At 42.1% G+C, this 13,503-nt stretch overlaps 1 protein-coding gene across 6 annotated transcripts in view; it reads right to left on the reverse strand.

The window, feature by feature from the left end:
* Nucleotides 1–13,503, reverse strand: part of magixb (MAGI family member, X-linked b) — a 37,930-nt gene that overhangs the window by 23,342 nt on the left and 1,085 nt on the right. For all 6 annotated transcript variants that reach the window (XM_088369358.1, XM_088369357.1, XM_088369355.1 and 3 more), the window contains exons 2-3: nt 4,017–4,306; nt 1,101–1,217 (exon numbers count right to left, since the gene is read on the reverse strand). In XM_088369358.1, the coding sequence (XP_088225484.1) occupies nt 1,101–1,217; nt 4,017–4,296 (397 nt within the window). In that variant the 5' untranslated portion in view covers nt 4,297–4,306. The remainder of the gene's footprint in view (nt 1–1,100; nt 1,218–4,016; nt 4,307–13,503) is intronic.

Here is a 13,503-nt window from a genome sequence, read left to right on the forward strand (position 1 = left end):
ACGAGTGGTGGGAGAGCTTGGTCATGATGATTGGCGGCAGACTGCGTCACATGACCTACTTCCTGTCCTAACGGGGAGGATTAGAAGACGCCCTGTTCTTACAGATAGGTTAAGACTTCTGGCACATTAGGTGGTCCGTCTTGTCTACCTAAATGGGCCCAAAATGACACGCTAAATAGGAGGGAAAATAACTGGGGAGGGGAAAAAACAAAGTCGTCTGTTATATCCCTCGGCTGTTTCCAGTGACGTCATACATTAGAGGGGATTAACATGGCAACAGATGTACGACAACAAGCCGCCTTTGGCTGCCATTGTACATGATTTCATTTATGAGCATCCAAATTACACGGCTTGTGCAACCTCTTTCTCAAGGGGCTTACAGAAAGTTAGTTTGTACGCAGCTTTACAGACAGTACACCAAAAGAAGGAAAGAGAAGTAGCCCAGAGCGGTGGCTGATGACTGGAATGGCGAGAGACAGCCTCTGAGAATAAACCCGGTGCAAAAAAAAAAAAATGTTGCCACGCTAATGTTCCCAAATGACGATGTTGTTCTTGGCCGCAATCTAATTTAATGGCATTTCTATTATTTTTGGTGTGATATGATTAATTGATCTGAACAAGCCATCAGGTACAAACATTGTAGGAGTCTTTTTTTTTTTTGCTAATTCTAAATAAAATCCATGTACTGTATTTAGGAGCATTAGGAAATTGACTGACAGACAGATGGGCAGAGTGATTGGTCTCAAAAGTGGGTGACCAGAGGTCTATCTTTGGACAGGATATATTGTTTGCTGGAACAAAGAGCAACAAATGTGAGCAGATGTGACCTCTACTCACTCAGCATGGAAGCAAAAGAGAAAGGCTAAAAGAGGAAAGCAAGACCATCTTTGTAAAGAGTTGAACTTACTGCAGACTCAATTCTCATTTTCCTGACATTTTTATTTTCATTTCACGCTTACATTTCAGCCGCATTTTTTTCCTCATCCATTCAGGCACTATTTAAAGGAACCGAATAGAAATGAGGCCTATATATAAAAGGTGCTGCGTAAAGAACAAACCATACATTGAAGGCAAGATGAAGAGCATCATGGGTGACTTACAAGGTACAGCTCGGAGGTAAAGGTTCTCTCGGATGACCTGCTGAAGTGTGCTGTCCACTGAGCCGGGTGTGAAGCACTTACTCAGGTACAACCTGAGATCCTTGCACAATGTGGCGCCTGAGGGAAGGGCAAAGAAAACAAGCATGGCGTCAAGGAAAAAAGAAGACTTGCTTGATCTCATCAAATCCGACGACGGATGAGAAGCAAATTGCTTTGTGCTGCAACGCCTAAAACGAAGCGCTGCTTAATTTAGCACTTTAGGCAAATTCACACACAGCCATCTCTCTCTCGCTCGCTCTCTCTCTCGCGTACCTCGCATTGCACCTGAGAATCACATGCATTTTCGCAGCTCCCTCATGCATACCAAACAATCTCCTGAAGTTAATTGCCGCACACTTCACAACTGAGGCTTTCACCGAGGGAGGTAGTAGAGCCAATCACCTGGGCCTGGATTTCATCTCTCTGATCACTTAATATCATCTCAAACGCTTAACACGTTCTGTTGACAGGCCGCTTGGCGTTATTGATGGACTGAGCGCATCTCCGAGCCTGTCAGTCACACTGATAGACGACGCTTGCCCTGCGGGCTGCCGCTGCGCCTCGCCGTCTGCACCCCAGTGCTGCCAGACGGAATTCACTGGGCTATTAAAAGAAATGTCAGAGTGCTAGAGGTTTTGGAGTCATCTGTATGTATATATGTATATAGCCTATGATATGTATTTTGTCTGCCGCCATCTGCTACTTGATTATACTGATGAGGAAATATTTTATTAAAATGTAAAAACAGTGACCTGAAATCTACTACACGATGAGTTATAATTTATTGCTTCAGAAAAAAAATCCACCTGTTTCTGAACCTAACCTTTTATTCATAATTATTATTAAAATATTCTTATATTAGATATTAAGTAGTATGTATGATGTTCATGAGAGAAAATGAGGGTCAATTCAGAATCAGCGTAAAAAAAATCATTAAATTTACCAGCACTTTAGATTATAAAGATGTCGATTTTTTTTCTACTTGTATTACTATGTATTTTGAAGTCATCTGTTGTAGCCCTTATTTAAATATTGAATTATTTATTAAGAGTTGTGTATCATTAAAAAAAAATGGTGCTCATACAAGCTATAAAAAACCTGCTAAGCACTCTATTCATTACTGCTGTAAATCAGTTATTATTACCCCAAAATAACCTTCAGGATAGTCCGCGCCTAATGAAGCTGAACATCATTAGTTATACATTCTAATGCCCCAGCTCCTGCTTTTCTCTTTTTTTTAATTACAGCGCACCCTTTTTTATATTTCCCCCTAATACATTAGATTAACTCGAGCAAATAGTTGCGGGTGTTTTGCTATTAAGTACGCTGCTCGCTTACTACGAGCATATTTATCTGGTTTAATGGGGCCCGGGGAGGCAAGCGGAGGATGTTAAGTAGCATGCTTAAGCATTGTTCTGGTATTGATTTGGTTTTCATGCTGCTACCATAAGGACCTTGCTGTTGTACACCACTCACAAAAAGATGAGGTGAAAATTCAGAAACTTAAAATGCATTTGGAACTATTTGAGTTGGGTTGACATAGTTGAGTTCAAATGTAAGTTGGTATATTGGTATTTCCAGACTTAAGTTGACTCGGTAACTAGAAGTAGGAGGAAAAGTCGTTCAAATACCTGGCACGTCGGTTCATCCATCACTGTCAACGCAACACGCAGTCACTCCGACAGCGGATGGATGGGCGGGCTTTCGAGATGATCACGGATGCGCCCGTGGCAGTGGGAGCTGGAGCAAAGGTCCTCGTTTACACCCCCATGTCCAAATCAGCTATCAATCAAGGCGGCAAGGCCACGGGGGAGATGCGCTCAGGTGACACTCGGCTGACATATTACTCCGCTCCGAAGTGACCGAGGCATCCGTTAGCCGTGCCCCGTGTTGTTATCATCAAGGTCCCACGCCACTGATGGACAACTATATGGCCGCGCTCCTGCCCACGAGGTATTCAGCCGTGACCTCGTATCGCCTTGACACAGCCGCACTAATTGACGAGTGCGGATCAGCATCGTAACGCGAGTGACGGTGAATTTGGCTTGGGGGGGATGGGGGGGCGGCGGGGGTGTCGAACAACATTATTATGGATGACGGATTGGACACTGGAGTGATGGGCTGTTTGAGAGCAGTCTGATGAAACAAGTGCAATGGAGCAAAACAGATAAGTCAATAAAACCTACAGACATTTTGGCATGTCTGCTACATTTTTGGGGGTGGGGGGATTTGCTGATAATTTTGCTTGTGGACTGCGATTGGCTGGTGACAGCTGGTGACATGTCGAGTATGTAGTGTACATTGCCTCTTGTCCAAAGTCAGCTGAGATAGATTCTTGTTCATCCACAACATTAATGAGGATAAGTGGTCAGCAGTGAGCAAATCACTGTTACTGCCTGGGGTCAAGTCTGCGCTCTATGCCCGTTGGAAAGTGATTGTCAGAGGGAGGGCGGGTCTGCGCTGGGAATTGATTGACATCGGCGGCGTTGGATTTGCAGACGAGGGGAAATCTGTCAGGAAACTCTAGCATTCTTATTGGATTCAGTGCTTATCAATGATTATTTGGAGGGGCCCTTAAGTTGGATGCTGGGGGCCACCACCACCTACCCACTCCTTTTTTACAATCACTGTAAGTGTTATTTTATTTATTATTTTATTGATATGTAAAATAAGGCCAGCCAGCAGAATGTAGCATCTTTTTATAATACTATTATGCTAAATATACTAAAATTATCATTCAAGCATTTCACTCTATTTTCACTCTTCTCAAGTTAAATGACATGCAGGTATTTCTTTCCATGTGGTTTTTGCCACCCCAAAGTACTTGTGACGTCACCGTGAAAAGGTCAATAGTACGTTAGCTTGGCCGAATCCTACCTGGTGACACGGTTTTGATGCGGACAGGATGGGGGCAGGAGTTGAGAACCCCGCGTACGTCTCCGAGCGTCATGCCCAGTACAGGCGTTCCTCCAATCTCCAGGATGATATCGCCCACCGTGAGTCCGTCCCCCGGAGCGGCCGTGACAAAAGGAAACTCTCCGTAATCAGCTCCTCCTCCGACGGCCACGCCAAGCTCCCCTGATGAGCCGATCAAGGGGACGAAGGTATCCTGCATCCTGGAACGCCAGTGCTGCTTCCTCACGGCTGTCTTAGACATGGCAAATGAGCTGCGAAGGAGAGAAAACGCAATTTTGAGGTGTCATATGACGAAGAAATATGCAACGTTTAAGTGAAAATTGCATCAAGGAGAATCCAGATGGAAGGTTTTATCAAACTTTATGAGAAAATATATTCAATATGTTGTCTTGACGTTAACTCAAAGAGAAATTTTCATCAAATTTTGTTACCATTTTATTTATTAGCGATCTTTAAATGCTTTTTCTCATAAGCCCTCGATGTGGACTGGATTTGGATGTTATTAATAAACAATGCAGCGTGTAGATAAATAAAAAAAATCAAACAGCTCTGAGGGCTTGCTTTGTTTCTCAGTTCTTGACAACATGGAGTGTGGGAACTGCGTTTGTATGTTTGAACACAAACACAGCAGCACAGCAAGTGGCTGTGTCACCACACCAAAACGTTCCCTCTTATTCGTCCCAGGTCCATGACGTGTTGTCATGTAAACACGTATGTGTTCACAGGGGAAAAAGCTGACCGCACATTGATAGATTCTGTTGTTGCTGCAAAGCACGTTTTTCTTGTTTTTCTTCATGGCAAAGGTGAGGAAAGAAAAAAAAAACTCAGAGCACCATGCTGATTTCTTTGAGGTGACTGTGATGTGACAGCTGCAGTGTCCGTAGAGAGCACACGATATTCCTACGTCACCTTGACACCGGGAAAGGGTGACAATGTGTGACACCGTGCGGGCAATAAAGCACAGAGCTTACCAAAGACACATTTGGGAAGTGTTGGACTTCAACATGAAGCTGGAAGCAGGAGTGACAGCGGATAGGAAAATGAGCATCATGGATGATTTGAATTTGGCAACATTCTTTTACATACCTTAAATCTAAACTGTTTGTTGATCCCCTCGCCCAAAAAACTCGCCTGATGATGGTTTAGCTACTAGATTCACTCTATTTTCCATGATTTTTGTAGATCCTGCAGGACACGCGGTGAAACTCAGAGGCCTGTCCACCTAAAGTATTCCGCACATGAGCACTGGCGGATAGATCAAGAAGAGGGAGGGCTGCACCACTGTGGGAGTGGTCAAAGTCGACTTCAATGATAGCCAATCAAAGACAGACAACTGATTTTTGACATGGTCAAAACAAGCACTGTTGGTTCCAAATCATCACCCTCATAAAATGTATTTCAAAAACCCTGCAGGACATTTGCATTCAAACAAACTTTGCTACACTTATCCATACAACACCACCTCTGCCTTAGCCAGGAGATTAGCCATTATGCATCACTTAATCAGTACATTCCAATCCTCTTAAGCGAATGTGAGACGACAATGACCCTCGCCTACGAGAAGGATAACAAGGCCAACCTTTTAGAGCCAGATAAGCCTGAGCGGCGGCACCCCAAAGGCTGAACGCTGCGCTATTAACCAGCAAAGGAAGGACGCTATACATCTTATCTTTTCTTCTTGACAGGCGGGAGTGACAGAGATCCTCATTTTCTCTTTCAGCTGTTTGCAATTGGGGGAAAGGATGAAAATGAGCGGTGTGAAAGACAGACGGATAGACTCTCTGACAGCAGTAACATGAGAGGAGAGGAAAAAGACGAGTGCAGAGGTCACATGGTGATGGGGAGGCGCCACTCAGCCTGGGCTTGGCGCAGGAAGCGACCTTGGCTAAGGCAACATGAGTCCGAGCTTGGTAAATAGAGCTGCTTGCCAAAAAAGAGTTGATTTTCTGGACCTACTCGCACAAAACCAGCAATTTCACACCAAGTACCACCTAAAAACATCATAATACACATCAACCTGACTATTTGGTGCAAATGAGGCAGGTTTTATTCCGAAAATGATTGTTATGATAAGCAACTGTACCATTCTGCACATCCACACTGCGAAAGACTGTGGGGAAAAAAAATCAACTTTCGGTCACCATCTGCTCATATTCGGCCAAATGCTTCACAATTCAATGAACCGCACCTCACAGTGCGGACGGACAATGACCCAAAGATGATTGTGAAAGCGACCATAAAGTTTTTCAAGGCAAAGAAGCGGAATGGCCACGTCAATCACCTGGCCTGATTCCAATTGAGCATGCAATTCACTTGCTGAACTGACAAAACTGAAGGCCAAATGCCTCAAGCAACAACAACAACCAGGAACTGAAGACAGTTGCAAACATCAGAAATGAAATCTCGCGCGTGATGATGTCGTGAATATGTTCCGCGTTTCTTTATTTGCATTTCATCCGCTCATTCTGTGGTTGATCTGAAGAGTTCTCCAAACATCCGTGCAATCGTCTGCAATGATTGAAATGCTATAAATAAAATCACTGATTGGTGCTGGGTATTATTCCAATCCTGTTGAGCATACTCTGCGGCGCGTGCTATGAGTCACATGAATGCTCACTGTTGTCTTGACCTCGTGCGTTTGATGGCGCTTTAATGAGTCGCAGCCTGTCAGGGCGCCCCAAAACTGGACGCCGCTGACACACACCCTGACATCGCTGCACACTCATCAGTCCATTCAAAAACATTGCACTGAAATGCCATCAGTAAGGAGGACGCTGGCTAGACATGACAGGGGGGACAAAAAATAAAAATCATGCGGACAAAATGTTCATTTGTGGCTACGATGACTTTTTTGAATATTGTCCAATTTTTTGAGCAAACACTTGAAATAGAGTTGCAATGATCAACAAACAGATAACCGGATTATCAAATGAATCAATAATTATTTATTTGAACAATTAACTGTCCAGAAATTTTTTTTTAGGTGTTGTTTTAATTTATTTAAATTAGAGTGAACATCAGTTATTTTCAAATTCTGTTCATGCACTGCATTGCCATTTTCCAAAGTGCTTGCATCTTGTCAGTGTGCATGTATTGCTCCGTGACCCCGATGAGACATTTTGCATTCATTATTAACATTAAGACAAACAAATTTGTTGAAAAGTTTACCCAGCATCCTGACTACCCGAGCATGACCAAAATAAAAAATAGAAATTGCTTCAATCCGTCACAGAATGAACGCAGACAACACAATGCACAGTCAATGTTGGCTTTCAAAAACAATGCGCCACTGACAATTTGTGACCTTGAGGTCAAAAAAGCGCTGACCAGTACAGATCTCCTTTCACTGACTTCCTCTCCGACACAATTCTGCGAGAGGGAAGTCAGAGTCCCTGTGGCCTTCGACCCCTCCAAAACCTGCGCAGTGAAATTTCACACATCTACACAATCAGTCATTGGCAAAATGCACATCTTGTGAAATCTATTCTTAGAAATCCCCTTTCGTTTTATTTGTCTACTCAGATTGGAAAAAAAAGCTTGTGGCTTAAGGCGATAATAGCACACTGAAGAGACTAACAGCTGTGTCACTTAGTTGTTGAGAAAATACTTTTTCTATTAGTACGCATCTTCCGTCATATATAGAACCGATACAGCACTGCTTTGAGATACGAGTTGAATTTGCTCCATGATCATATTCTTGACTGAAAACAAATGAATCTCACATTATCTGTCCCCATTGAAATTAATGGAAAGGCCATTAATCCATTCAAATTTACCCCAGTATAAATAAAAATAAATTTTAATGAAGAAAAATAATACTCTGTAATATTGAATTTCATAAAAACAGTTACACCGTAAATAGAATGTAAATATTCAAACAGTTTGTGCATTATGATTTCATTCTACAATTCATGAAGGCAAAGAAAGGCATATGACACACATCAATTAGGATAACGGAATAATTGAATAGCTCAGCGAAAAATCAAGAAGGCTTGAAAGTGACCCGATTGATTTACAATCAAACACAGATGTCTACTTTGCATTTCCTTGGTGGAGGACACATGATTTTTTAGCTTTATGACCCTTTGACTAACATTGGATGCCCCTTCTGCAAGACAAACACGCGCCAACTATCATTTGAAAATTTCAGCGAGCAGGACAGTGGCAATCAACTACATCATTCTGACGAGTTGTGATTCCATTTTGAATGGTTGGAATTTTCATTCCAGAATTGTAACTCATTGAAAAAAAAGACAGATAAATTGTCTGTAATTCCGTTTTGTACATTTTCCATATCCAGCCAAGCTGTAAAAAGTGAGGAGGGCTTGCCACAGCTTTAGACGTCAGAGATTGCTGTGATCTAACTGTGTTTTTCTTTAAAATGAACACGCCGTTGTCAACTTTCTGTTTCCGCTCTGAATGTGATCCACGATAACCAAATTAGCCGCTTCTATTAGCTCAGCCCGAAAGTGCAATGAATTTACGTAAGTCAACTTGATGTTTTATTTTATGTGTTCCCCTTTCAAGTTCAATTGGTTGTCTTTCCTAAATGTGAATCTGGGTGAATATTGATGGGCTGCCTGTGTGTTTTGTCAGCTCAAATGTTACCAGCGTGACTAACAACCCTAATTGTGTCTCTGGATGCAAGCACTCACAGCAAACGACCAAATGGAAGGACACAGGACTTTTTCATACGTCTGAATAAGCAGGACCAAATTCAGCTTGAGCAACGATTTCCTGCACATTCAGAGGTAAACAAAGAGAACATATTTCTATTGAAGCGCACGCTCATTTAAACAGCACACACAGCTGGATAATTGCAATATTCACCGAGTCATCACATAGCAACTGAACACGTGGAAGCAATGGCAAATATTTCCATATATGTGAAACATCCAGTTGACGAAAGACAGCAAGCGGAAAATAATGCAAATTATTTTGTTCACTGCTCACATGACAAAAGAGAGCTGAAAGCACAAATGTGATCATTTATCATGAAGGGAAAAATACTAGACACGTCAACCACAGCTAACATCTATTGGGAGACAAGCGTAAGAGGGAGCTAAAATGGATGATGTGCAAATAGCTGTTTGATTCCTACTTGCAGTCAGAAAGATGCAGGAATTTGGTCATTTGTTTGAAATATGTTTAGTGAGGTGGGAACGAAGACAGGACCTTAAAATGGCAGCCTTGAGTTGAAGCCCTCTCCAACTTACTTATAACATTAATTTTCATAGTAAGTATGCCGATGATACACAATTATATATCCCGCTAAAAAAATTGCAAATTTAACCCAGATAAAACTGAGATGATGATCAATGTTTAAAACGTGACTTATTTGTTTAGTCTTGAATTTTATTGACCAACTTCACTTTAGATGTGTTCTTGAATCGCTTTATCTGATCAAATGGACTTTCACATTATTTAAACTAATACTGTCGAGGCATCATATTATGTTTGAAGGGGGATCCCCTCATCTGTGGTCCCTTCTCAAGATTTCTTATTTTTCCCCAGTCGGGGTTTTGTGAGTTAAGATCACGGGATATCGTTAATATTGTCAACTGTGTGCATGTGAAGCACTTTGATATGTTTTTCTTTTATGATTAAGGGCTATATAAATACATTTCACTTGATCTCTAATCTCTGATCTCACAATCTCTTGCATTGGCATGACAACTGCAATTCCCCATCTCTTGTGTTATATAGTATCGTAGGACCAACAGAAAAAAGGGAAAACTAAATCTCATCCTTTATCAATCGTGATTTCAATATAAAGATGAATACTTGCTGTGTTTCCATAATCACATTGTGTTAACATTGCAAGTGAGGGCATGATTTTCCCCATCACGCACAACAAAAACAAAGCCTCTCTATTCCACTTTGACATGTAGTGAAAGATGCCGCTTCTAATCTTCCCGCAGCATCCTCCCGGGGGGGATGCTGAGGTCATCCAAGTAAAGTATCTTAAATAAGCAGTGACCTAAAGATCATCGGAACTACAAGTAGTAGCGTATGCGCAGGAACCTCCTCACACCTCCGACATCTTTTCAGGCATGGGTACCCTGACCTCCTGACATTCCCACCAAACTACACGAGTAACACGGGCTGAACTAAAGCTCTGTCCTGCTCGCCCACTTCCAAATCTAGGGCACGAGAGTGCCACGCACAAAATGGACAGCAGTGGCAGATTTAAAAATAAAAGATTAAACGCTTGTGGCTGGGAAAACATAGGCCTCACAGTGACATGGAAAAGTACGGGAACGTACATGACCTCGTACATGAAAAGGAAGAGAATACATGGAATGAAAAGTACTGGGGATCTTCTTTGCACGCCAGCAGCAAATCTCAAATCCACGCCGTTGAGTGACTACAAGAGTGTCCCATGAAAACACTGTAGATATCAAGCATTGGAAGGATTTTACTCATGATATTGATGCTCTAAAGTCCCTGATAAGTAAAAATAAAGCTTGTAAATTTGACACAGCACAGAGAAGTGTTGTTAACAACTGCCAAATTTGAACTGGAAAAAAAATAAAATAAAATCGTGAAAAACAAAGCTGTGGGTGTGTCCATTGAATACCTGTGCAGCTTTTTGAGACTCCTTCGTGATGAAACGTTAGCGACACATACCTGTCAGGAGAACTGGGTCGGGGTACTGTTCTCTTAGGGGACACTTTATCATTTGGGATCAAGGTCAAGGAAAGCATGTGCATGTTGTGTGCTGTGTACGTGCACGGCTGTGATGAGAAATACCGCTGAGACAAGAGGTCCTCTCACTTAGTCTGCCGTGACACATTACGCCTCACACTGCGGCCGGAGATGAGCTCCCGGCAGGAAGCACGGATAAGTTGATCAAACTATCAACTGAGAATTGCGTATAGAAAAAATGAGTAATACTGCACTTATTCATCCAGCTCACAACAAAAAAAATATATAAAGGATTTTTTTTTCTTTTCTTCCATATATTTGAAAACAGATATCAGTATTGTCAAAATAGACTTTTTTTTTTTTTTAACAGATGATGACATCACATATCTCAAAGAAAAAGACGTGGGAGGTAAAGTCATCTATTCTGGGGGTCACCTTATGAACGTGGAAAAAAACAGGGAAAGATGGACGAAAGTGAAAAAGAACGCATAGCCGTGACCTGATTGAAAGTGAACCGTTTGATGTTGTTGCCCCCAAGAATACGTGTCGTGGCAGACTAAAAACTACCAGTTTCTGGCATTTAAAAAAAAAAAATCTCTGCCCCAAAAAAAACTGTTATTTCTTTAGCTGTACCTTCACATATTTTTTAAATCAATCACAACATTAGCAAAGCACATTTTAATAGTGAGTCCAGAGATTATTTTTCCCCCTATATCAAAAATGCCTGTATTTTTATCCTCATCTATGAGGTCTGTCACAAATATTTTTTCAACACTACGTACTATCACAAAATGCAATGTTAACACACTTTAGTCCTTGAGATAAAATATTAGTATTGGATGTCCTTTGGTGCAAAATATTGACAAAAACTGTTGGTGTCTACCAGGCCTTAGCCACGCCCCGCCCCGCCCCCCAACCCTAACCCCCAAAACATTAGAAAATTCTTTGAATTTACTTACATGTGAGTAGTCTTGCCACATTTAATATGGGTAAAGTCACTATAATGTCCAGTAAGCTTATAGACTCCCATCTTATAGTGAAATGAAATTAGCGATTCACAGGGAAGGTCACACGCAAGCAGGTCTTCTTTGGGCGTGTGTCTTCCAAGTGTATTCGTGCTGAATCAGTACAGCGTCGGCTGAAGGTGACCCATCCCTCGTCTCCTCCTGCAGCCTGTCTCACCACCTAATATTGATCCCACTTGTCCAACTCACATCCGAGTCAAGGATACACAGATTCATTGCTTTCGTGACATTTCAGATATGGCCCTGTGTAAATTGTAACCGCACACATCGCCATTGATCTCTCATTGACTCGCTCGTTCTATCCGAGTTTAACCACTTAACTCCGAGCCGTATCGAATCACGCTGAAAAAAAATGAGCATGGGAATGTTGTCGTTGAGATTTCGTGAAATGTGGGGAGACTAAGAATAGAGCAGACTACAAGTGCAGAATCTAAATGCAGTGGCTGGGAGCAAAGGTTTGGACCACAGATGGGAGAATGTGCCTGCGTAGCCCTGCCCTGTCAAGGGTAAACTGCACACACACGCGGGAGCACACAAACACACACACACACACACACACACACACACACTATTTTCGCCTCACCTTAAAACAGCAGCATGAATATGCATAAAGCCGAAGGACACATGAGGTACCTAATTAGGCAATCAGCAATTCCCCGATGCATTCCGATGACAGTGGATAGATGCCCCTCGCTTTCTCCTCCCCTCTTGTTAGTCATGCTCCCCGTCCAAATGCATTCCCACTCACGGGGTGATACAAACTTAGGACGATTATCGCCACATCATGTGAGGGCGAGAGCAGCCTTTACTGTGTTATTATGATAACAAATTCATCACAACATCCTTGACTGGAAAGAGCAAAAGAGCAATGTAAGAAGTCAGGGCCAGCCATACTCATCCGTCACTCCCCTGCATCATGCAGGGACACCCCTTCAACTAATAACACATACCTTGAGGCCTTTATGCGCATCCTCACTCAAGCGAGGACAGAAAACATCCACCCATTACAAGTGTGATTTGATATGCGTCCACATTTCCAAGACAAATCATCTAACCCCGTTGAAAAGCGGGAAGGGGATGCCATTCATCCATTTCAGCTGGCCAACAACAACAAATTAGGAAGAAAATGTACTATGTAATCTTGTATTTATGAAAACATATAACACTGAAATAATTAACTAGAATGCAATAGTTTTTGCCGCATTTTTTTGTCAACATTGTGTTGCTCCTTCTGTGGAGCACACCTTAGTCACCTCGAGGTAGCTATATTACAGATACACAGTCCACATGTACTTCAGTAAGCTACTGTCTTTGAAGAGGACAAAAAATATATACCTGCATTTGTGCCTGTACATTATCTGTCTACGTGTGTTGCTCCACCATTTGTATTTCACTAAAAGTGACACTGTGACATAACGCTATCTGTTAGCCTGTCTAAGGCATTTTGCATGGCTTGTCAGCATGAAGCTAAAGGGATTGAAGGTTGAAAAGCTTGTAAATCTGATCACTCAAATCTCACCATTGTGTGGCCAAGCAACCATTACCACCTACGGACAGTTTACATGCTAACATGTTTTAGGACATGCTGGTGACTCCAGAAAACCTTCAAACTACACACAGGAAGGTCAGACATCTTCACAAAATGCAGAAGCTTACACAACTATCACGCAACGGACCATGTAAAATACAATTGTGCCTTGAGATACAAGTGACCGGACTCACAAGTCTTTTGAGATACGAGCAGTCATTTGAACAATTACAGGCTTTGACTTATG

The sequence above is a fragment of the Syngnathus floridae genome, chromosome 2 (genome assembly GCF_059516105.1).
Source record: "Syngnathus floridae isolate MCC-2025c chromosome 2, RoL_Sflo_1.0, whole genome shotgun sequence".
Classification (NCBI taxonomy): Eukaryota; Metazoa; Chordata; class Actinopteri; order Syngnathiformes; family Syngnathidae; genus Syngnathus; species Syngnathus floridae.